Below are 25,440 nucleotides of genomic sequence, written 5' to 3'. Positions count from 1 at the left end.
TAGTTGTTTTCGGATATTTAATAGTCGTTTTGAAAAACCAAAAACTGAAAAAAAAATTAAAATAAAAAAAAAAGAATTAAAAAAAATATGGAAAATAATATATTTAAAAAACATTTTTTTTAAAAATAATTATTTTTAAAATAAATAAATGAATATTATAATTAATATATATATATATATATATATATATATATATATATATATATATATATATATATATATATATATATATATTATAGTAATGGAAGTGAATAGGAGGGAGGGTAAATTTGGAATAATTAAAAAGTTGGATCTATCACTAATAATGAAAAAGGGACTGGATCTAACCTTATTAAAAGAATGCTAGAAGGGGTTCTCACTAATAGTCCCTAATTAATTAGTCAAATGTTAGTATAGGAAATTAATTATTCTAATAGCGTAAAGTACACTCCATTCGACAACATTTATAAAGTACTAAATCCACATTGTCGGATTTGCCTTACATTGGTGAAATTTTCTTTCACCCGAATATTGTGCCAACAATTTTCTTTCACCAGAATATGCTTTTATGTTAGATGTTGTCTTTAAATACAAAAATATACAATTTGTTCCCTTTTGATGAAGAATATATGATTTATTTTCTAATTTTATCGTCTTTAATTTGAAATGGAAGTTCAAAATTCTCATTTCTTCTAGAAAATAAATTGATTTCGAATGCAATTTATATAAAGGGATAAATTGAAAAATATGTAGAAATAACTACCATATAGATATGCGGCGGGGAGAGAAGAAAATGTTTTACACAATTTGTTCTATTGCTCTTTCACACGTTAAGTTTGGGCACTGAGTGACCTCCCTCGGGAGATCTATCATACATCAGCAATAGAAGTATATAAGTGGTTGCAAGAAGTTAGAAAGAAAGTTGATTCCAAAATGTTTGAAGAAATTATCTTATTATGCTAGGCAATTTGGCATGCTCGAAATAAACAATTTTTTTAAGGGAAGCAAACTGAAGCAGTAGAAATTGTGGCGTTCGCGGAGAAGCACTGGAAAGAACTTCATGCTGCCACATCAGTTGTGTTTCAGCCATGTGTTCAAAGTGATAGAAACTCGGTGCGTTGGGAACCCTCGGAAAATGATGTGGTGAAAATCAACTTCGATGCAACAGTTAATTATGTGGATGGAGTTTGTGGATTAGGAGCTATCGGTAGATCGAGTTCGGGTGTATGCTTAGGGTGGTTAACCTGTATGTCAGACAACCTCTAGATCCTACATTGGTGGAAGCAAAAGCTGTTTTTTTGACGGTCCATTTAGCTCGCGAAAGGAATTGGTCGAAGATCATCGTAGAGGGAAATTTTTCTGTGGTTACCTCAGTCACAAAGGGAACTTCTGATTCTCGAGCGGAATATGGAAATATCATAATGGATCTGAAACGTATTAGCGAAGATTTTGAAGGATTTAGAGTCCAACATATACTCCGAAAAGGAAATCTGGTGGCTGACGAAGTAGCATCTCTGTCAAAGCAGGGTCACTGTCATTTGTTCGATCTTCGTCCACTAGTATACATTCTGTAATCTCTCTTGAAATGTATTAGAGAATGAAAATTCATTTTATTTGTCAAAAAGATTACATTATTCGATATCCCCTCACTTTTTATTTTTCTTTTAATTTGACATACCCTATCGGCCACTTGAAGTGCCTAAACTACCTTTATAGAATTAGTTTTAAGCTCTAGCCAACGCACAACCGACTATTTCTTTCTTTTCAACTTTCAGATCCGAATTTCCGCCGCGTATGTTTCCGACCGATGATGGTGTGCTTCTCGGAGCCGTAAATTTCTTTCCGGCGGTCAGAATTTGATGGTTTAACCACTGTTGGATTTCTCTCGTCTAACTCTTTCTTTTGATGGTGAATTCGTGCGGTTTGAAGTTATTGATCTGTTTCTGTAAATTTTTTTTTATTGTGCACACGTATTTACTCGACGACGGTGCTTCTCGAAGCTGTAACTTTCTTTTCGGCCGTCATATTTGATGTTTAACCACCGTTAGATTCCTCTCGTCCAGCTATTTCTTTTGATGGTGAATTCGTAGAGTTTGAAGTTTTGGATCTGTTTCTACAATTGTTCTACCATGCACGCATATTTCGGTGATTACGGGTCTTCTTGGAGGGGTAATTTGTTGTCCGACGGCCGGAATTTGACGAGCTACCTAATATTGGATCCCTCTCATCAAAATCTATCTTTTCATGGTAATTTCGATCAATTCTAATGGTCAATGTGAGGTTAAAAACGTTGAATGCGTTGACTCTAGTTTAGTGAGGCGTGAGGAGGATCTCATATCAACCCATATATAATTATTTACCCTATATGGCTATATATATCAATACAACAAATATACATGGAATATACCAGCCGAATAGCTTGTAATAAGATTCATGAGAAAATATTAAGAGCCTTCCAAGGGGATGTGGATCAACTTAAAAGCCCACTTAAAGTTTGCAAGGTGAGCCACTTAATTAACAATTTAAATTCTTAATATTTCTTTCTTCTAGTTTTCCATTTTGTTTTAGTAAAATCGAACATGCCATAAAATTTAATTATCGATCACATATTAATAAAAATTTAAATAAACTATGACGTCATTTGATTACTAGTTACTTAATTAGTAATTAGTTAGTGGCAAATATGTGTATCATTGTATATAGTAGAAAGAAAAAGGAAAAAAACGCCATTTTTTAAATTAGGCGGGAACATAGAACCTAAAACAACCAAAAGAAAAAGAAAAAAACTAAATTAAGAAGAATGAAGAATCCTATATCTATATGGGATTATTCGAATTCATATATTTAATATTTCTATTTATATTTATTTATTTTCGCCATTTTGGTTGAAATTACATTCATACCCCTGGTCTACTTCCCCGATTGGCCGTCGTCGTCATTGTAATCAAGAAGCTCTTCGAGCAACTTATCGTCAAAGTACTCGAACTCGATCACTTCCCTCTTCGAGCCCGAAGCGGCGGCGAAGTGGGACGACGTGCTCGGCAAGTTGTACTCCCCGGGGAAGTTGAGAATCGCCAGGTGGCCCCGCATGGCGTACGCCGCCCTGTCGTACGCCCTGGCCGCCTCCTCCGCCGTGCCGAACGTCCCCAGCCACACTCTTGCGCCGTGCCTCGCTGAGTCGCGTATCTCCGCCGCGTACTTTCCCCACGGCCGCTTTCTGACGCCTCTGTACTTTATCTCTCCGCCGCTGCCGCCGCCGCCGCTCTTCGTTGACGATGATTGGTTGTACTTGTCCATGTTGGAAAAAAATTCAGGTTTTTTTTTTATTTATTTTTTTTATTTTTGGGTTTTTGTGTGTTGTTAATTTTTTATTTTTATTTTTGTTGTAATAAGTCAGGTGGTGGTACTTTTATATGTGGCGAAATGGAGGGTCCAGAATCTGCCACGTGGACGGTCATGCGGTGGGGAAGAAGCACCACGTGGATAGAACCTTCCATGTAGACCAAAACTTAGTGTGCATTGTATCTGGGCTGGTCAATGTGTGGTGGCTTTTGGGACAATTACTTTTGTATTTAATTTTGGGATTTAATTAGTAATTTTGATTGAAACTATTTTATTAATTATGATGGAAAAAAAAAAGAATCAAATGAGGTGTTTGTTTTAAAAACAAAAAAGGATTCGCACGTGCAAAAATTAGTTGAGAGAAATGGTCTAGATTGATGTGAGGTCATGTTGCTGACGTCATGTCTGACATAATCAAAATTGGGAGTTCTTGCATTAGCATATCTTTTTCCATAATAATGGTAAAAGTTAATTATTTGAAATGGGTTATGTTTCCCGTGGGGTGGTTTATCGATTCGAGCAACTGAGCTTGTGTTAATCGAATGTCGAATCTGCTTGCCAGTTGTCGTTAAATTAAACTTGTCACATATAATTAACATAGTGTGGTTTACTTCTCTCGTATAGTTAACAAATTATTATATAATAGTGTAATTTTACGCATATATTATTGGCTGCAATTTATTCATCAAGAAAAGTAGACATCTATGTCAAATGGAAATTCAATAGGTCCCATAGGTTAATATACATTGATTTGATGGAATAAGTGCAAGAACATTCAAAACATTAATTAATCATGTATAAATTGGATAGCACTTATGTTTGAAAATGTTAGATGTGACACTGCATATAAATGCAAATGTTAAGTAGTCATTTGAAATGGGCTGAATTCGAAAATTCCAATTTTTTTTTTATTCATATGTAACTTAAAAGATGTAATAGTATGTATAATTTTGGTATAATAATCTGAAATAAAATCGGATCGAATCAGGGATCTAATGTGTATAACAATTCCGCTTTTAAGAAAATTCGGAAAATCGAAAAATGAGATGATCATAATTCATAATGAAATATATTTCTAAAATTTAATAAATAAAAAAAACATGGGAAAAGTTTTGTTCCGATTACTAGTTTGTCTTTACGAATGGACAAGAATACGAAAATGGACCATGGTCTATTATGCAGTTTGATACTTTGACTTTGACTTTGACTTGACTATTCAACATTTCGTATTCAATATTTTTGAAATCGTGATATTTAGTGGAACATCGGAAATTACATTATTTGTAGATGATAAAATTTAAAATTAAAATGGATACAAGGAAATATAATTAGCATTTTTAATTATCTTTTTTTAAGTTAAAACAACTTTAATGAAGAAATTGGGCCGGTTAATAATTAAAAAAAAAGGATCGAAATCCCAAATAATTGGATTTGGGCCATTTGCTTGTTTGTTTCTTACCCAACTGAATGGACCGGTTAAATTGCAACGGCCCAAGTTTAATATCTCAAATATTCTTGAATTATTCTTTTTATTTTCTTTTTTTTTTATGGTAAGAAAATGGGCTTATTTTAGAAGAGGCAAATTAACTAGCGCTAAACCCAAAGGAAAATCTGTCTTTGACATACCCCCTGGGGATAGGAAAGTACATTACTACCTCTGCAGCCATAAAACGCTGGGCGACATAAATAAAATATTCGACAAAATAACCGCGCAGTTCCCCAAAATTCTCAATTACACGCAACATATCAGGACAGAGGATTTCGTCTCCAACCTACCTCCGACTGTGGAAACCGCCGACCACGAACATTTTCCGTCTTCCACCTCCGACACAAACACAAATCTACTCGTTCCTACGCCGGCGTACTAAATCTCCTCCCGAAAAGCAAAACAATGGTGAAAAAAGCAAAAGCTATGAAGAAAACAGGTACTTTTTACAAAAAAACTCTGTACAGGGGAATTCGCACTATTTCTCGATTTTTTTTCTTCGTTTCCCTGTTCTAAAGGATCTATGAGACGCATGCAGTGATATGTAGTCACTGAATGTTGTATGTAGTTTTGTAATCTCACCAAAAATCTGTTGCGATAACACAGGAAAATCAACACGAGCGGCGGAAGAGGAGTTGCAAAACCTAGACGCAGGTATTTGTTATGTTCTACATCATCTATGTCAGCTTGCACCAAATATATGTATTTTCTATAGATTTGCATAGTTGTATTAACAGTTAGCCATATATCGGCGCATCCCATATATACATTTTCTATAGATTTGCATAGTTGTATTAACGGTTGGCCATAGATCGGCACATCTCTGAATCAACAACATACGTTTTTAGTTAGAATACTCTGTAGTTACATGTAGTTATATTGTGTCTAATGTCACTCATTACCTTGCAATACATACTTGTTTTTTGTTGTATAGATGAAGAAACATTGCTAGCGCGCCAGGCCTTACACAAAGGGGGTACAGTTCGCAATACCGTTCAACTCTACATAAAACTGTTAAATTCTTCTCAGATGTCCACCTCCGGCCAGAGCACTACGATTGCCTTCGACGTACACCGTTCTACAATCTTGTCCTACCTTTCGCCAAACACAAAATAAGCGAGGCTTCGGTTAGAGGAACACAAACCGGTGTTTGGAAAATTATCAGGGTTTACGATGCTAAAGCACAGTCGTTTGTAATTGGAGGCAAGACTCTGACAATCGAACCAGAAGAATGTGAATTAATTTTTGGAATAAAGTCTGGGCCAGTACGGATGCGTTTTGACAGATCACAAAGGCCAAATGACGGGCTCGTGCATAGGAGATTTCACAATCATAGTCAAGTGACATTTTAAGATGTCAAAAGACAACTTATGGCATCTTTAGCAGGGAGAGAACAAGATGACAACGAAGACGTTATCAAGTTGATAGTACTTCACCTAATGAGCAGTTGCTTCTTCAACTCATCACCAAGCATCGTTGCTTGGTGGATGTTCAAGTATTGTGACAGCATAGCAAACATGGAGAGGTACAACTGGGCACGAGGGATTACAGAATTTTTACTAGATCATGTGAGATCATCCCCCGCCGATAAGGTGACAGGTTGCACTCCATTACTGCTGGTAATACTTCTGCCTACGACATCTAAATAAGCATAGTTATATATAGATATATGTAGTTATGTATAGTTATGTTGTTAAACAATGCTGTTTCTGTTAAACTAACAAGTATTCCCTCAAAAATATCTGCAGTACTGGCTATGCGAGCGCAGTAACCTGTTAGTGTCAACAACACCGAACGCATTCCCAAGATTCCTAAGGTGGAACCTAACAGACGTCGGCTTATTCGAAAATGACTGCTACAAAGATCCACAAATTACACCGAAAACGAAATCCGCAATGTTTGAAACGAAACGAAAATCTCACCAAATCGCGAAAAAAATTCAGTTTCCCTTATACGTCGCACGTTTTCCGCATTCACAGAAAACTTAAAACGTTGGGATCACGTGTACATGGTAACGTCCACTAGGGGTGTGCACGGGTCGGTACGGCTCGGTTTTTCCAATAAACCAAACACGTACCGATAATATCGGTTTCTCATATTTTAAAAACCGAATATGTCGGTTTTTTTCGGTTCGGTGTGAATCGGTTTTTCGGTTTTCGGTAAACGGTTTCGGTATCAATTCGGTTTATTTTCGGTTTCGATTTCGTCTATCTGTTCGAACCGGTTCGGCATAAAACCCATATATTTGGACTTTCATTATATTTATTTGAGAAAATTAACAAATAACAACCGAAAATTAACTAATAAAAAACACGTCACAACCAAAATTAATTAATAGAAAAAGATGTCACATGGAGGCGCTCGAAAGATAGAGGCACGCTAGGATACGTATTTATAATATATATAAAAAATACATCATTTTGTATAAATCGGTTCGGTTCGGGAAATCGGTTCGGTAATTTTTAAATTCTCCATACACAAACCGATATTTTCGGTTTTTCAAAAAAAAATTACCGTATATGCGGTTTTAAGTCGGGACGGTACATATCGGCTCGGTTTTTTCGGTTTTCGGTTCGGTTTTTCGGTTTTTCGGTTTTTTTGCTCACCCCTAACGTCCACGATTATGGAAAGGGCTACTAAGGGCAGTTTAGGTACTTCATGTATGCCCAGGGGGGTCCGTCAAATTATTTTCGAAACTAGGGGGGTTAGCCATAGGGTGGTATCCGCTTAGTAGTTAGTTGGATATAATTACGAAATTAGGGGGTCCCTAAAATAATCCCTAAGAAAATATACATGAATAGCTTATCAGCAAAATTGGGACACTTAACAACTTTTTTATTTGTTTACAAAATAAAACACTTTCGAATAAACAAAATAACTGATCTCATCCGTTGGATCGAGGTGTTACATCATGTTGATTGATCTCTCATTTAAATACATATCTCTCAAATCTCTTCTCTTTTGCCCGTTTGATTCCCAGAACCCTTATGCTCTCCTCATCTACTCCTTATGTCTTCTTGTTCTATGTCAACCTTGGTCAAACTTCGGCGGTACCCGATAGTCTTCGACTCAAGCATTGGTCCATTCACCGGCGAACTTTGACTCGAGTCCCTATCTAGAGCATGAGATGGATTGATGGAGAGTCAGATCTAGAGACAACCCTAAACACACGAACTTTGCCCTGAATTATACACTCTCTATTTAATTTTTATTTGTAATCTATTAGTTAATGCATTTTCATACCTCTAATTTTCAAATTTATACACTTTAGTCCATTTAAAAAAAAAAAAAAAGTGTTCTATTAAATTACCTCATATTCTAGCCCCTAAATGAAGTGTAAGATGAGGTGCCAGAATTGCTAACAAGGCGACAGCACACATAAAACAGTCGCAAGATTCATGCACACACACACACACACACACTACACGTACCATATTCATGCAAATGCTAATTAATAAATTAAATACTACAATAATTTAATTTTCTAGTGCACTATGTATAAATTTCTGTGCAATAAATGTGTGAATGTCCAAACTTGTGTGCAAAGCTATAAATAAAAAAAATGTAAGAAAACTGACACAGAAGAGTATGATATGATTTGATGAGAAAAATAAGGATAGTTCACATCTGGACTGGAAATATATGTTCAAAGTAAAACTTGGCTCTGACTGTACTGACACCTGCTGCTAAAGTCTTACATCTCTCCCCATGTGCACTTCACCCACATGATCTATTATTTCTTCCATATATATATATATATATATATATATATATATTTTTTTTTTTTTTTTTTTTTTGATGGAGTATTTCATGGTTCAAAAAACAAAAAATGATTTTGTTTTTGAAACTTTTGGTTTTAAAAATAGTGATGTGAGTAGTTGGCAATGTCACGTCTAGGGCTGGACTCGGAATGAAATTTCCGATTTTCGTTGAATCCGATTCGAAGAAGTCTGATTTTGGAACGATTTTTTCAATTGCGAATCCCGAAAGTCTTGCGAAAAAAATTGGATAGGAATTGGGAATACATATCAACATTTTCGAATTTGCGAATTTCGATCCGAAATAGTTCTGAAAAAAAAAATTCCAATTTTCGAAGAAATCAGAATCGGAATCTATTCTGGAATTCCAAAAAGAAAAAATCGAAAAATTTCCGAAAGGGTCAAATACGATCTGATTCGTTCGATTTTCATCCCTAGTCACGGCGCATTGAAAGAGTATTCGCTCGATAAAACCCCATCTTTATAAATTTTGGTAGCAAATAAATTGGTACAGAGTGGAAATTTGTAATGAATAGTGGAAATTTTTGTATGAAAATATTAAGAAATATAATAATTAATATGTTTCAATTTTTACTACGAAATTTTGCCGAAATTTCAATTCGGTACGATTCGATCGATTTACGGATCATCAATAAACATCATTACTGGGAAAATATCTTTTTAGAAGATAACTTTTGTTTTAAGAAAAAAAAAACATATATACCCAATGTCATTTTCAATAGGTTATAACATGAATAGTTGTTGAGTAATAGTGAGAGAATATAGTTAATTAATCAATTAATTAATTAAATAGAGAACATAAAACGCTTAGCTGTTAAATGAAATTAGCCCTTAATTAAAAAGTTGAATTCTAACTATTTCGATCCAACATATTATTATTTAATTGAAAAAATATTAAATATGGATGGGAATTGTCTTTCTTTAATCAGTCAACAAAATTGAGCATGTAAGGTGTCGGTCCTTTTTATTTCACCAATTTTTGCACTTTTTATAGGATTCTTTTTCCACACATAGTTTGACTTTTGTTTCTTGGTGGGTTTGACTTTTTTTTTTCTTTTCATTTTAGCAATTTCCAAATAGTTTATTTCTTAGATGGGACCCAATTGAAAACGTGTGTACAAGATTTCTTGGTTACTTGAAAGTTTTTCGTATTGTGGTTGACCCCCCATTGGCCAATTTTGACTCAAAAGTATCATATCTTCTTCTTTTTTTAATTACAACAATCTCCATGAAGAATGTGTAATTATAAGAAAAGATCCTTTTTTTGAGAAATTACATCTAACCCTCTACGGTTTGTTAACTTCTTACCGCTACCCTTTACAAAAGGGTCTTAATGTAAGAAATCTATAAATTGCAGGGGATAAGTGTAATTATCGAAAAATAAGGGTTTTTTTTTTTTTTTTTTCTTTCTAAATAGTCCTTATCTTTGAGGTTGATTGTAATTTACCATTTTTTTCTCCTTTATAAAGGAAAATAGATGTGCACTGTGTTAATTCGAGACTTCGAGTCTCTGTGTAACAGCTTACAAATCACACGAAAATGTATATTATATTGTTGAATATTGATTTGCAGAGATAATTAGGGAAATTGGAAAATCCTCATTAATTAGCTTAAGGGATAAAATGTGGAGCCAAAGACTATACATAATAGAGATTTTGTCCTTACTTTTTAATTATGCACTTAGAGAGGTAAGTTTGTCTAATTTCACTTAAGGATGCAATATACTTAAAATTCAGTTAATGGTTTGCATGTGCAATGAAAAAGCTTTTTCTTGTGATTTCCAATGATTAAGGATGGATTAGATCATAATTACGATTAATCATTTTAGAAGCAAATTAATACACTTTATTGACAAATTTATTTACCAGCACTAGTTTTTAACTTTTTATCCAAAGTGATTGCTTCATACGTGATTTTTAACTGTTGATCTTCACATACCAATGTGGGTGTGTGTGTGTGTGTTTTTTTGTCTATATGAATGGTAAAGATCTACCTGGTGTATATTACCCGGTGTAGCATAGAATATACCATTTTTTAATCTTTATGTAAGAAATTGAGATTCGGGAATTGTTGGGGAGTTATGACCCCCTCTGGGCCTATGCTGGCTCCACCACTAGACTTATGTACAAGAAAAGTCTCCATGTTTTACTTGTGTGAATGATGGACTATAATCCTACTAAAAGAACAAAAGATGTTATCATTTGATTTATGGATTCAATCATGATAACAATTCAAATATAGATGGAACAAAAGTGGGGGGAATAAGCAAAAAAAGTTGTTAAGCAATGATTTTCACAATAATATCTTTAGTGAATAAATAATTAAAAAAAAAAGTTAGGTATTTAGGCAATCTATCACTATCATCTTTGCAATTTGTCATCAAATGAAAAAAGAAATCCAAAAAAATCCCATACAAACTAAGAACTCACCAAAGTGCACATTTCAAATTTCTTCACTACTTTACTAGATGATGACAACCATCCTTTAGTCACTAAACAAATCTATCACCAATATTTCTATATACCTAAAAAATTAAACACGACTTAAAACAGTGGCGGAGCCAGTATACAATACGAACAACAGGGGGCCATAGCCCCCCCGGAAAAAGAAAAAATCACGGCTCTAATATTGTAACTGGTTGAACTGCACTTGATCTTGAACCCTTTAAAGAAAAGAATGATCTTTTAATTGATCTGCTGCTGCTGCTACTGCTGCATACTTCATTAGGAGGATAATTAACTTGGTAATTATTTAAATCTTGTAATAATTGTCCCTTAATTATTTCTTGCACGGCTAAGTAAAGGTGATTATCAGCTGCCGAATCCATCGAGAAAGACCTCCTCATTGGCTGATTAACCACAAATTGCTCGTCTTTTTCCCGATTATCGATCCACTCGTCTCCCATGCTCCAAACATGGCTTAGTTTTTTCGATTTTTTTCTCGATAAAATCTTCGGCGAATGACTAATAACAATACTATTATTAGCATTCGTTAAAAGCCCGTCTGAGCCCGTTCTTTCTCTTTCGGGTATTACGGGCCGAGATGACGGGCTCGACGATTCTCGTCCGATTTCGATCACCACGTCGTCGTTCGTAAAAATCGGATCTTGATTTTCTTGGAAAGTGTAATTGGTATAATTGGATGAAATGCTTGTTCTGCAGAGTGGGCAGTTGGCGTTGTTTTGGAGCCAGACGTCGATGCAATCGATGTGGAAGAGATGGCGGCAGTTCGGGATTATTCGGAGCTTTTCGTCTTCTTGAAATTCGTTCAGACACACGGCGCAATCGATATCGCAGGTTGTCTTGATTATTGCTGCATTATTGTTGTTGTTGTTAATGATTGAAGCAGCTTTTTTTTTGAATTTGAATACGGGTATGGATCGAATGGCGGATTCGGTGAGGCCCCGGTTCGCGGCGGCGGCCGCCGGAGAACGAGAGGTTGGGGAGGTGGCGTCGACGCGCCGCCGTCTGGAGAAGGAGAACCGCCGGAGAAGGTCGATCCTGTGCCAGTTCAAACAGCACTTGATCACGAAGACGTAGTAGCCGACGAGGAGGAAGCCGGTGGCGATGATTCCGATGATGGCGACTGCTATGATGGGGAAGCTGGTGTGGGAGGAGTGCGGCGGCGGCGGCGGCGGCGGGTGGAATATTTTCCGGCCCGAAAATGTATCCATTTTTTATTTTGGAGAATATTGTGAACGTATCGGTTTAATTTTCTGATGAGATCTTAATCGATATATGCATGAAACTCCATTGGAGACGACAATGGCGGAAAACGGGTCGACCCGTTTCGAGATTGGGAGAATCGAACCGGGCCGGATTGCGAAAGAGATAATTTTGTTTGAAAGAAGGTTTGGATTATAAATGCTTTGTGGTGTTGGAGAAGAAAGCTAAAGGAGAGAGAGAGAGAGTAAGGTGAGAAAACAGAGGAAAAAATTGTACATAGTTGGTGAATATCACGGCGTCCAATGAGGAAATATGTTTTTTTTTTGGTTGCCAAATAAATTAAAGGGTAAATTCCACTTTACCCCCTCGTACTCTGCCTGAGAGTCACTTTACCCCCTCGTACTCTCAATTTTATCGATTTATCCCATTGTACTTGCACAATTTCCCAATACAACCCTTTCCTTCAATTTTTGTCAATTTTGACTCTAACGCCATTTGGTCAACTCTGTAAATTACAAAATTGCCACTGCCTATAACGCGTCGTTTCTCCTCCGTCAACATTGTCATTTCTTCTTCTCCCACCACTTCCCCTTCCAAGATATCCCCAAATTGAACCCCTAACTTAGTAAAAATCAAGACCCAAAAATTGATCGATTCCACCCAGTGCAAAGAAAACAATATATGAATGTGTGAAACTTTCTCTTTTCTAATCTCGAGAGTCTAAATCGAAAAAATTCAATATTTACGTCAATATTTTGACTCTTGACCAAATGGCGTCAGAGTCAAAATCGAAAAAAGTTGACGAACATGGTTGTATTGGGAAATTGTACAAGTACAAGGGGGTAAATCGACGAAATTAAGAGTACGAGGGGGTAAAGTGGTTCTTGGGCAGAGTACAGGGGGTAAAGTGGAATTTACCCTAAATTAAAATACTACCAATTGTGATTAAAAAAAATATATGTATATATATATTTTGTGATATCTTATTAAAAAAATGTAAGTTTTATAAGCAAAAAATAGGAAATAAGCTCTTGAATTACATAAAATTATATAATTATAATTCATTTTTAACTTTTTTTTTTTTTAATGTCATGAGCCTCTTGACGGTAAAGAAAACGTGATATAAACGGAGACGAACACAATTTGATGATCCGTATTTGCTTATTGAGTTCAGTTCAATTGGAGAGTTTAGTTAGCAGATCATGATCTATGTTTTTTGGTTGAGAGTTTAGTGAATGATTGGGTAAAATTTATTGGGCGTAGTATGTAACTTTGGCGAGAAGCGTGTTTATTTCAAAAAAAGAAAAAGTGTCTCGTATATGTGTAAGTAGTTTAGATAGTGAAGATGAATCTTTGAATGATTCCCATGTTCATTTACTGCTCGTTCGGCTACTGGTATAAGGTTTTGCTGACTAAATACTAGGGGTTAGTAACATGTTCGGTTGTCAAGATTCACACTTCTTCAATCTCACTACTAAATACTATTATTTCATTAATTTAATATAGAATGACTAAACAAGTAAAATGCTATTTCATTCTTCAAATTACATGTTAATTTTATCAAACATAAGGTTTTATCGATAAATTCCATATCTATGCTGCACGGACACTTCTAGAAGGTGAAGAGTCCCCGTATCCGATACTTGGACACTCGGATACACCCGGACACTTCTCGGATACCCGTGTCGGGCCGTGTCATAATTTCGCTAAAAGTAGGACACCCGTGTCGGACAGTGTCCACAATTTTAAAAAAGTTGGAACACTTCTCTTACGTTTTAAGATAAAACCCTAATAAAAAAAATGCTCATTTTCTATTCTCTATAATACATATTTCCTCTGTTTTCTTTGTGAGTCCACCCAAAACTCTAAAAGTCTACCATGCGACGGCGACCAAGAACACGAGCAACAAGGGCTAGCGGTTGTCTTATGTGATGACGGCTTATACATATTTTTTACAATTTATAATTGTACCCCTATATTTTTATTATTTATAAATATACCCCTATATTTTTTATATTTACGCGTATCCCCCGCGTGTCCGTATCCTAGTTTTTTGGAAATGCCGTATCACCGTATCCGTATCCGCGTATTGTCGTGTCCACGTATCCGTGTCCGTGCACCATAGTTCCATATAATATCAGAACATAACATTTTTTATACGAGATCTAATTCAATGAACCGACCGTCTTACTTACTAAATAACTAACTAGTCAGTAGAGAATGAATCCAATCTTGTCTAACTCAAGCTAATGTGATATACAATAAAAATTTAATTGCCATATTTATGTGTTTGAGCTAATATTTAAAGAAACACTATCATGTAGTAGCTAATTTATTAAGGAAAGGATAATAGGTATAGAGTGGGCAATAAGTCCACCGTCCACAATTCTGGTTGATGTCAACTTATATGGGCACAGATGAATGTGATTTCTGTTTCTTGCAATTTCATTTAGTGGTCCAATTAATTTATTTATTTTTACCATAAAACAATTTATTAAGATTTATTTGTGAAAAAAAAAACATTGTATCCACATATAAATTACTGGTAAATTTTAATTAACATTATACTTCAACTTCTTAACGTTTTCGCGTAGCGGGTATGTTTTGTGTCTGGCACCCGAGAACACATGTTGGACACTTTATAGGCCATTTTGCAATTTTCTAGAAAATTCAAAACATATTTGAATAGCAAATTTTTAAATATTTTTGTCGCTTCCCTAATTATTTACACGATTTAGTGATCAACTGCAAACTGAAAGTTGATAGTAAAATTTATTTTTAAAATACATAAAAAGAATTTATATATGTTTATATGCATATTTATAAATATAACCATATAACATTATAACTTTAATATTTACCACGTTTCTCCCAAACTCCAGTATCTTCATCTTTGGGATATGCCGTTTCCCATGTCCGTTTCTATGTTTTTCCGCATCACCGTTTCCGTGCCCATACTACATATAATGTACGCGTCATCCAATATAACACCTAGAAGGGGGAAAAAAAAAACTCACCTATAATGTAATTGGAAGAATGACATACTACCAAACTTGAGGAAATTGGTAATAAAAGGATGAGTTATTGTGAAAAGGTTTTCCAGGCTGGAAAATGATTATACCCTAACCTAGTAATCTATTGATGAACCCATAAAGATAAGCTACCAAACTCACTTATCAATTATCATCCATTTTAAGGTCCATTATGCAATCTATTGCATCACACTTTAGATAAATAATATGTCCACACTCTCTATCCCCCAAAAATATAGATTATTACATATAGAACCTACAGAAAAGGAGACTAAAAGATTACAAAATATATCTAAATATAAATAGGTAAACAAGTAGAGAACACGCATCAGTAAGCAACGACTCAGTCCCTAATAATTCAAGTCCAGATCCCTTCATTCTTTCGAACACACTCAAATAACTACTCAGATTCCTCCATCATAGACAGTGAATCTCTCATTCACAATAGAATGGAGATCGAAAATGAAGAATGAAGACTCTAGTATGTGTGTTACATTTTCGCTCTCACTGAAGCATACATTTATAATGTAACAATCGTCGACAGATAAATCGCCTCAAAGTCAAAGTCAATCATGGTTGGTGACTGTTAAGTGTATATTTATACACTTAATTGTACCTTTTAATTGGAGCTTTTGATGTGTTTTTACGATAATTGGTGCTTAATTTGGTTATTATTTGTATTTTAGGTGCAAATTGAAGAATTGGCAACTTTTGGGGTGAAAACTGCAAATTCGGAGAAAAAGTGGGCCAAAAGTGAAAAAGCAGAATTCTGGAGTATCAAGGAACCGCGCGGCCGTGCGGAGTTTAGGCATAAATCTCACACGGCCGTCCGGATGGTCGTGATGGCGCAGTGAAGGAATTTTAATTACACAAGGAAACCCGCCCTATTATATTTTTGCACCCTATTTAAAGGCCACAAGCACACAATTAGGATTATCTTGGATCTTTCTACCTTTTATCTTTATTTTTAGTTTTTATCTTTCATCTTTCTACACGCAATCAAGGAGCACAAGAACGAAGACGAAGACTTGACGAATCTTCATCATAGTTCTCCTCTTTTATTGTTATTTATAGTTTTATGATTTTTCGTATTTTTATTATGTTTTTCGTAACGAACATGCGTAGCTAAGTTTTTAATCTAGGATTTTGTTGGAACCCTATGTCGGGATTGCGAACCCTTTTTCTTGAGATTATGCAATTATGATTTTATGATTATTTCTTCTACTTGTTATGATTGTTAGTGCATGAACTTGATCAATTTATGTGCTTTATCTGTGATTATTGGGATTGACTCGACAGAGCTATTTTGATAATTAGACGGTAAGTAGAAGAACCTTCGAGTAGTTTTCACCGGATGAGTGTGTCAATTGCATGTGGTGTCGTAGACATACAGATATCACCTTAGGTAGCCATTTACGAGATTTGTTAGTTAATGCTTTACTCATAATTGGTTTGCATAGACATATAGTGAATCGCTTATGAATAATAGACTCATAATACACGCGACAGCGGGTTATGAGTAAATTAGTGTCTCGGGTTAATAATCATGAATCATATATTTCATAATTGAGGGGTTTTGGGTGAGCAATTCTTGCATAGGGGGAAGATAAAATCCTAGGTCCGTTTTAATTGATATTTTCCCGTGTTATTTGCTTTCTTAATGAGTTTAGTTGTTTAATTAATTTAATTTGACAAACTTGCGTAGGCTGGATAAAAATCATAATTGTTAGAATTTGGTACTTAGGATTAGGTAATTTGCGTATTCCCTGTGGGATCGACATCCGACTCTCACGAGTCCACTTTATTACTTGTTTGCGATACGTGCACTTGCGTGTTGGTATTTAGCACCCAACAGTGACGTTTGATTCAAATAACTCCAGAAGAGGACAAATGAAGTTAGCAGAAGGACGGATGTACATAAATGGGCATAGAAAGAGACGAGAAGAAGAAGCAAATATATATGCTTTAGGATATAATCTCAAAAACATGTATGAGTTAACTTTTATACTAAAAACACTCCCCAAATAACTATATCCATATCCTTTTGTTTTATATATCTAACTTCTTTTTGTATTGGTATTTTAGCCATTTCACCAAAATAAGTTGAAAAATAAAGTTGATTTGCAAACAACTACAACTTATAAATCGACAGCTTATAGTTTTTTTCTGTTTTTTAAAGGATATACGAACATCCCCAAGTTCTTAAAATAAACATGTATCTTCATCTTTACTCACAATCATAACTTCTACTTACACAAAAGGTTTTGCAAACATTCCCTCAAAATAGTGGAAGCATTAAAGTGTGTTTAATGTTAGTAGTTACTAGTTAGTTCTCTAATGAATTTGGATTAATTAATGGGCTTGGCACGTGGGTCTAATGGGCTTGGTAAGTGGGCCTTCACCTACAATAACAAATATATTTATTATAATACACTAAAATATTATTTTATTTTTTCAAATTTTCTTTCATGTAAAATATCTCTTCTCAAAATCATAAAAATAAAACATTACTTTTTGTTACAAATTGGTCTCCCATAACATAAATGGCCCCAAAGCAAGGCCACATAACCTTATTATAAAACAAAGTTTAATAAATTATATTCATATTTATTTGTTACTTGAACATTAACTAACATGTGGAAGATAATTTGAGTTCAAATTGAACTACAATCTTATGGTTGAAAATGAGTGAGGCCAATATTTTATTTGCTTGGAAGGGTTTTTTTTCCATGCCTCATCATTATTTCAAAGGGCATTTATTATAATTGAAAGAATGTTACTATTATTATTTTTGAATTAAAAAACAATGTTAATTAATTGTACTAAAAAAATAATCATATTTGAGAGGAATTTTTTCTGAAGTTTTCTATGCAAAAATCTACTATTTTTTTGTGGTGAACTGATTTTTAGGGTGTTCGACCAAAAGTTATATGTTTGGATTCGTTTTGAGAGTTATTTTTACTTTATTTTGGGGAATTATGTTTGAGGGAATAATTTGACAATTAAAGTTATGTTTTGCTTATATTTTGGGATGGGACAAGATATAGTGTAGCAGTTAAATCTAGGGTTGTGCGTTGGTTGGGTTGGTTAAAAACCAGCCATAAAACCAACCCAACCCATTCAACCAACTTTGATCAATATTGGAAACCGTTATCGACCCAATTTACATGTGTTGGGTGATGGTTGACAACCAATTTAATGGGTCGGTTGGTAATTTTGTTGATGAGTCATCCATTTAAATATTTTTTTAATTTTATTTAATATTTTATTAGTTGTTACAACACTATATCTTTATAAATTAAATGACTAGTTCAATAATTTTCAAATAAAAAATTAAAAACATTACGAGCCATATATATTGCAAATTTGTAATTAAACATAAATAGTTCAACAAATAATAATCGTCCAAATATTTAGGCTATATGTCTTAAAATTAAAATAGTTCAAAATAGATAATTAGGTTAGATTTATTGCTTTTAGGATTTTGGTCAATATTAAACAATTTAATAAATGTGATATAAAATAGAAATTTGAAATTAAAAATATTAAACATTTTAAATAAAATTAATAAAAAATAAATTAATAGATAAAGTTGGTTGGCCGATATTACCCGACTAACCAACTTTATAGCATATTGGAAACCATTATCGACCCAACTATACATTGGTTGGTTGAGATTATCGACCCAACTTAAATGGGATGGTTGATTATCCGTCACAAGTTATAGGTCGAAAATGGATTGGTTGGTGGTTAAAATCGATCCATGCACAACCCTAGTTAAATTATGTTTAAATGTGTTGGAAAATAAAGTATTTTATAAGACAAAAATAAAAAAATCAATAATTTTTTTTGTTTATTAGTAATTTTTTTTTTCTTTTACTATAGGAATCAAATATTTTTACAGTAGCAATCAAATGCACGGAGCAAACATAAACTTTTGAAAATATTAACAAACATAAATTCATTTTCAGGAAATAATAAAAATGAGATGAAAACTGCACCAAATATAGCCTAGTATGTGATACGGGCCATTCTGGGAAGATCCAATACGAATTAGGCCCACGACAAAAGGCCCATGGCAATTCAGCCCAATGATATAAAAAGACCATTAGGTCGTACGACCTCAACGACGAACTGCGGAACTTCGGCTCGCAGGCCCAGTATCGGCTCGTGGTAAATCGAGCCCAGGGTTATAAAAGGCCCAATACACACAATGGCTTGAGGGGAAAAAACCCTAAAAAGGAAACCTTGGAGGCCAAGGTTTCCTCATTTATAAATAGGGAATGATATTGCGTTTTTCCACACAGATAATATACATTCTTCACACACTTTTACGTACTTTCTAAAAACTCGCTTTGAAATCATACTGACTTGATCGTCGGAGCTTTCCCGCCGGGAACACCTCCCGGCGTTGCAGGTCTTTTTTCTACCGGAATCCGACAGAGAGCTTAGAGGACGCGAGGAAGAGCCCCACGGACCAAATCAAGTGGCGCCGTCTGTGGGAAAGCTTGAAGTTTTGGAAAAACAGCTTCCGGGAAAAATCAGATCTACCCCCGGAAGTCCAGATCTGAGCTGAGAACATGGAGAAAGAATGGACGGAGAAGACGCAGTCGCCCGGAATTTGCAGAAGGATTTGGATGCGGTAGCCCGTGGTGCACCGGTTGACCCATCGTCCGTTCAGAAAGATAAATCGGGGTGTAGCTTCCTTACACCTGAAAAGGAGGGCCGGATCCCCTTCGCTCCAAGCAGCCCCTCTTTCGAGTTCCAGGATGGCGAAGCTGCTTCGAGAAGGCCAGCCACAACCCCCGCTCAGGCTCCCCATGAGCGCACGTATACCCGAGACGAGGTGGAAACCATGATCACCGCGGCCATCAGAAACTACACCCAAAGTTTACCTCACGATAACCGACTCAGGAGGGATCCCAGACATTCCCCGAACGAGGGACGAGCTGATGACGAAGGCGACAGTTATTCGGAAAATCGAAGAGGCGATAGTCATAGAGTCAGGACCGAGGTAGACAGCCTGAGACGCGATATGAATGAATTAAAGGCCTTACGGAACAGGCCAGCGCGAGATCTCGTGGGATCTAGCCCTTTCGCAAAACACCTTGATGATGACCCCATACCAGCTAGCTACCGACCCATTTCGTTCGAGTACAATGGCACATCGGATCCCGCCGAGCACCTAAGCCGTTTCAACAATACAGCATCGCTTCATCAGCTCACAGAAGGGGTGAGATGTCGTGCCTTCGCTACCACTCTAGCCGGATCTGCTCAGGCCTGGTTCGGTTTGCTGCCTTCCGGGAGCGTACAATCTTTCGAGCAATTTGCCAAGGCTTTCATGAACCAGTTCGCCAGCTCAAAGAAGTGCAAAAAAACCTCCCTGTCACTATTTAGCATTCGCCAAAAGGAGAAAGAAAGCCTCAGGAGTTACATCAAACGGTTCACCTCGGCCACCCTGGAAGTCCCGACCACCAGTGATGAGGTACTCATGGCAGCTCTTTCTCAAGGACTGAGAGATGATGAGTTTTTCCGAGCTTTGGCGCTGGAGCCGTCCCCTGATTTCGATAACCTATTAGAAAGGGCATCTAGGTTCATCAATTTAGAAGAGGCCCGCCAACAGAAAGTGGAAGAATCTCACCAAGTCGCAAATGCACGAGTCAGCGAAGTAAAGAAAGGCAGGGAGCTCATGTTACCTCGCAGGGATGCCAATGCCCCTAGTCGGAGTATTGTCCCGGATGCTAAGGGATCTCGTTTTCAATCATATCAGCCCCTTACGGCTCCTCTGTCCCAGGTGTTGTGCGCGATTGAGAAGAGGGCTGATCTTCGATGGCCTCGAACTGCTCGCGGAGCCCCCCGTCGAGATCCAACGTTGGGTACTTTTTGCCGTTTTCATAATGAATATGGACATACGACCGACGATTGCGCACATCTGAAGGACGAAGTGGAACGTCTCATCAGAGATAACAAAATCGGGGATTTTGTGAAGATAGATTCACCTCGGGGACAAAAGCGTGAAGCCCAGTTTGGGAACCCGCCACGAGCACCGCCACCACCACCAGCACCGAAAAGAGGGTACATTCAGATGATTTCGGGGGGTCCTACGGGAGGAGATACTCACCGGGCTAGGAGACGCCACCTCGGTAGCCTCAAAAATAATCATGAGGTTTGCCAAATCTCGACACCGAAGTATCGTCAATATCCCACTATCTCGTTTGGTCCGGAAGATGAAGCGGACCTAGAGGATTTCCACTGTGACCCTCTCCTCATCACGATTAACGTTGGGGGGTACGATGTCGCTCGCGCCTTCGTTGATCCAGGAAGTTCGGTGGATGTCATATCCTACGAATGTTTCCTGCAAATGGAGCTTGACCTCCCAATCTTCCCTGTCACTACTCCGATATTTGGGTTCACGGGAGGATCCCTGACGCCGGTTGGACAAGTTAAAATCCCCGTCACTATAGGAACGCCACCTCGAATACGCACTCAAACCGTCAATTTCGTCATTGTCGAAGGATCGCCAACCTCGTATAATATCGTGATAGGGCGACCGATGTTACATACCTTTCGGGCGGTCCCTTCAACCATTCATCAAAAGCTTAAGTTTCCAGTTGATGGAACGGTGGGAGAGGTCAGGGGCGACCAAGCCCAATCGAGATCGTGTTATGTCGAAATGGTTAAAGTAGCAGAGAAAGGCCGACGTGATACCCTCACCAAAGAAGATTTGGGAGACGAGAAACGCCCTCGAATTGACCCCGAGGATAAGACTAATCATGTACAACCTATGGACGAATTAATGATGATTGATCTCGTCCCCGGAATGATGAAACAAACCCGGATAAGCAAGGATTTAGAACCATCTCTCCGAGACGAGCTAATAGCGTTACTACGATGTAATGAAGACGTCTTCGCATGGCAACCAAGTGACCTAACTGGTATCTCACCTCGTACTGTTGTGCACAGGCTCAATTTGCGGCCCGAGTGTAAACCTGTCAAACAAAAACGACGGCACTTCGGTACCGAAAAGGACGAAATCATACAAAAGGAAGTGCAGCGACTTCTGGAAATCGGACACATCCGGGAAATCCAGTTCCCTACATGGCTGTCCAATGCGGTGTTAGTGCAGAAAGCCAATGGCCAATGGCGAATGTGTATCGATTTTCGGGACTTGAATAAGGCTTGCCCGAAAGACGATTATCCCTTACCTCGCATAGATCAGCTTGTAGATGCCACCGCTGGATGCGAACTACTTAGCATGATGGATGCCTCGCAGGGATACCACCAAATTCCGCTAGACGAAAAGGACCAGCCAGCAGTAAGTTTTGTCACCGCCACGGGGACTTACTGTTACGTGGTGATGCCTTTCGGCCTGAAAAATGCGGGAGCCACGTATCAGCGACTAATGGATAGGATGTTTCGGGCCCAACTCGGACGCAACATTGAAGTTTATGTTGATGACATGTTAGTTAAAAGCAAGAGGCGCTCTACGCATCTCGCAGACCTAGCTGAGACCTTTGCAACTCTTCGTTTATATGGAATGAAGTTGAACCCTGCTAAGTGTGCATTCGCAGTACAAGCGGGAAAGTTCCTGGGATACGTTGTTAATCGGGAAGGCATTAAGGTAAACCAAGATAAAGTTGAGGCCGTACTTCAGATGACACCTCCTCGTTCCATCAAGGAAGTCCAATCCTTGGCAGGAAAAGTTGTAGCCCTAGCTCGGTTTATATCACGAATGGCTGATAAGAGCCTGCCTTTCTTCAAAGTACTAAGGAAAACAGCTCAGTTCGAATGGACCACCGAATGCCAGCTCGCATTCGAAGCATTAAAACGATCTCTCACTTGCTTGCCGATTCTTAGCACCCCCGAAAAGGGCGAAACCCTGTTTGTATACTTGTCAGTGGGCGATGAGTCCATCAGTTCGGTGTTGTTTAAGGAAGTTAATAATCAACAAAGGCCGATCTACTATACTAGTAAGATCCTCACTACGTCGGAAAGCCGATATTCCGAAGTCGAGAAAATAGCGTACGCACTGGTCCTCACTACGCGACGACTCCGGCCTTATTTCCTGTCGCATACCATGGTGATTCGCACAAGCTTACCCCTTCGGCAGACACTAGGTCAGCCTACCGCGTCAGGGCGAATTGTTAAATGGGCCATCGAGCTGGGACAATACGAGATCCAATACCAACCCCGTACCTCGGTCAAAGGACAGGCGCTGGCAGATTTCATCCGAGAAACCACCAGGATACCCATCGAGAAGGAGTGGAAAATTTATGTGGATGGTTCATCTACAACCACAGGAGCAGGGGCAGGGATAATAGTTATTGATCCCACTGGAACGGAAGTTGAGTTTGCCGTTAGGTTACCTCGGGTCTCCAATAATGAGGCAGAGTATGAAGCCTTTATCCGAGGTATGGAGATCGCTCAAGAGCTCGGGGCGCGAGTGGTGCGAATATACTCCGACTCTCAATTGGTAATACACCAACTCGAAGGGGACTACGAAATAAAAAACGATAGAATGAAAAGTTATGTAAATAAAGCCCGAGCTGTGCAAGAAGCTTTTGAAGTCTGTACCATGCATCAAATTCCGAGAAACGACAACCAGCGAGCTGATTTCCTCGCTAAAGTCGGGTCGTCAGTCGTCGATTGTATTGAAAGAAAGATCACTATCCTTATTGCCCCTACCCCAACGACGGGCGTAATGGTAATAGACGAAGAGCCGGATTGGAGAACACCGTTATTCAAATACTTCAGAGGAGAGCGAGCTGGCACCAAGAGGGAGCAGCACCGTTTGGCATATAAGGCAAGGCACTTTTACGTACGGCATGGGACATTATATAAAAGAAACTTCACCACAGTAGATGCAAGGTGTTTGGGAAAGCAGGAGGTAAAGCATGTTCTGGATGAAGTGCATCGAGGTGGTTGTGGTGAGCACGGAGGAGCTCGGGCCCTAATGCAGAAATTACATCGGGCCGGATATTACTGGCCTGGCATGAAGAAAGACACGCACCGATATGTTCAACACTGCGTACAATGCCAAAAATATGCCTCGCTCATCCACAAACCGGGGGAAGAAATGACCATCATGAGTGCTCCATGCCCTTTCGCCCAATGGGGAATCGACCTGGTGGGGCCATTCCCTCAAACCACGGGTCGGAAAAAGTTCATCATTGTCGCGGTAGACTACTTCACTAAGTGGGTTGAAGCTGAAGCCTTGTCGAAAATTTCAGAAGACGAAGTCATGCACTTCATTTGGAAGAATATCTGCTGTCGATTTGGCCTACCTCGAAGCCTTGTATCGGACAACGGCACTCAGTTCAACGGTAAGAAAATCCGAGCTTGGTGCGAAGAGATGAAAATTGCACAAAAATTTGTAGCAGTAGCGCACCCCCAGGCCAATGGACAAGTGGAGTCCGTAAACCGGACCATTGTCAATGGGTTGAAGAAAAGGTTAGACGAGCTAGGTGGAAGTTGGGTAGACGAGTTGCCCTCCGTCCTCTGGTCTTACCGGACCACAACCAAAGCAGCTACTGGCGAAACACCGTTCCGGTTAACCTACGGAACTGAAGCGGTTATACCGGTCGAAGTGGCAATGGACACACTCCGCATCGCCGCATTTGACGAAGTAACAAACGATGATGCTTTAAGATCGCAACTGGACGAAGTTTTCGATCTTCGGGAAACGGCGTATTTGCACATGGAAAGAAGTAAAAACTTGATCAAAGCTCGGTATGATCAAGGGGTGCGGTCCCGCTCATTCCAGATCGGAGACCTCGTCTTGCGACGAGCGGACGCGCTAAAACACACGGAAAGTTGGAGGCTAATTGGGAAGGACCATACACAGTCACCAGGTGTTTGGCCGGCGGAGGATATGAGTTGGCAGACATCGACGGGAAGCCGTTACCTCGGGCTTGGAACATAATACATCTGAAACGCTTCTTCGCGTAAAAAAAAAAAAAAAAAAAAAAAAAAAAAAAAAAAAAAAAAAAAAAAAAAAAAAAAAAAAAAAAAAAAAAAAAAAAAAAAAAAAAAAAAAAAAAAAAAAAAAAAAAAAAAAAAAAAAAAAAAAAAAAGAGAGAGATAAAGGAAATCGAGGCAATTACGCCAGCAAAATCGAGACACACCTTGTACAGACAAAACAACCATTAATAAACATC

The 25,440-nt window shown here is 37.8% G+C and overlaps 2 protein-coding genes across 2 annotated transcripts; both read right to left on the bottom strand.

The window, feature by feature from the left end:
- Positions 1-2,808: 2,808 nt before the first annotated feature.
- LOC105970768 (ethylene-responsive transcription factor 14) lies at positions 2,809-3,349 on the bottom strand. Its single transcript, XM_012995599.2, has one exon. The coding sequence runs from the start codon at positions 3,274-3,276 to the stop codon at positions 2,890-2,892; it is 387 nt and encodes a 128-aa protein (XP_012851053.2). The 5' UTR covers positions 3,277-3,349; the 3' UTR covers positions 2,809-2,889.
- A 7,671-nt stretch (positions 3,350-11,020) lies between these two features.
- Positions 11,021-12,578, bottom strand: LOC105970766 (RING-H2 finger protein ATL16). Its single transcript, XM_012995597.2, has one exon. It carries the CDS (start codon positions 12,257-12,259, stop codon positions 11,201-11,203), a length of 1,059 nt encoding a protein of 352 aa, XP_012851051.2. The 5' UTR covers positions 12,260-12,578; the 3' UTR covers positions 11,021-11,200.
- Positions 12,579-25,440: the final 12,862 nt, after the last annotated feature.

This window comes from Erythranthe guttata, chromosome 7, assembly GCF_056151865.1.
Source record: "Erythranthe guttata isolate IM_541 chromosome 7, IM_541, whole genome shotgun sequence".
Classification (NCBI taxonomy): domain Eukaryota; kingdom Viridiplantae; phylum Streptophyta; class Magnoliopsida; order Lamiales; family Phrymaceae; genus Erythranthe; species Erythranthe guttata.
This window is presented reverse-complemented; position numbering and strand designations above follow the sequence as displayed.

Bases quoted from the DNA above. Each gene is read 5' to 3' on its own strand.
- LOC105970768 (XM_012995599.2), bottom strand. From the start codon at position 3,276: ATGGACAAGTACAACCAATCATCGTCAACGAAGAGCGGCGGCGGCGGC.
- LOC105970766 (XM_012995597.2), bottom strand. From the start codon at position 12,259: ATGGATACATTTTCGGGCCGGAAAATATTCCACCCGCCGCCGCCGCCG.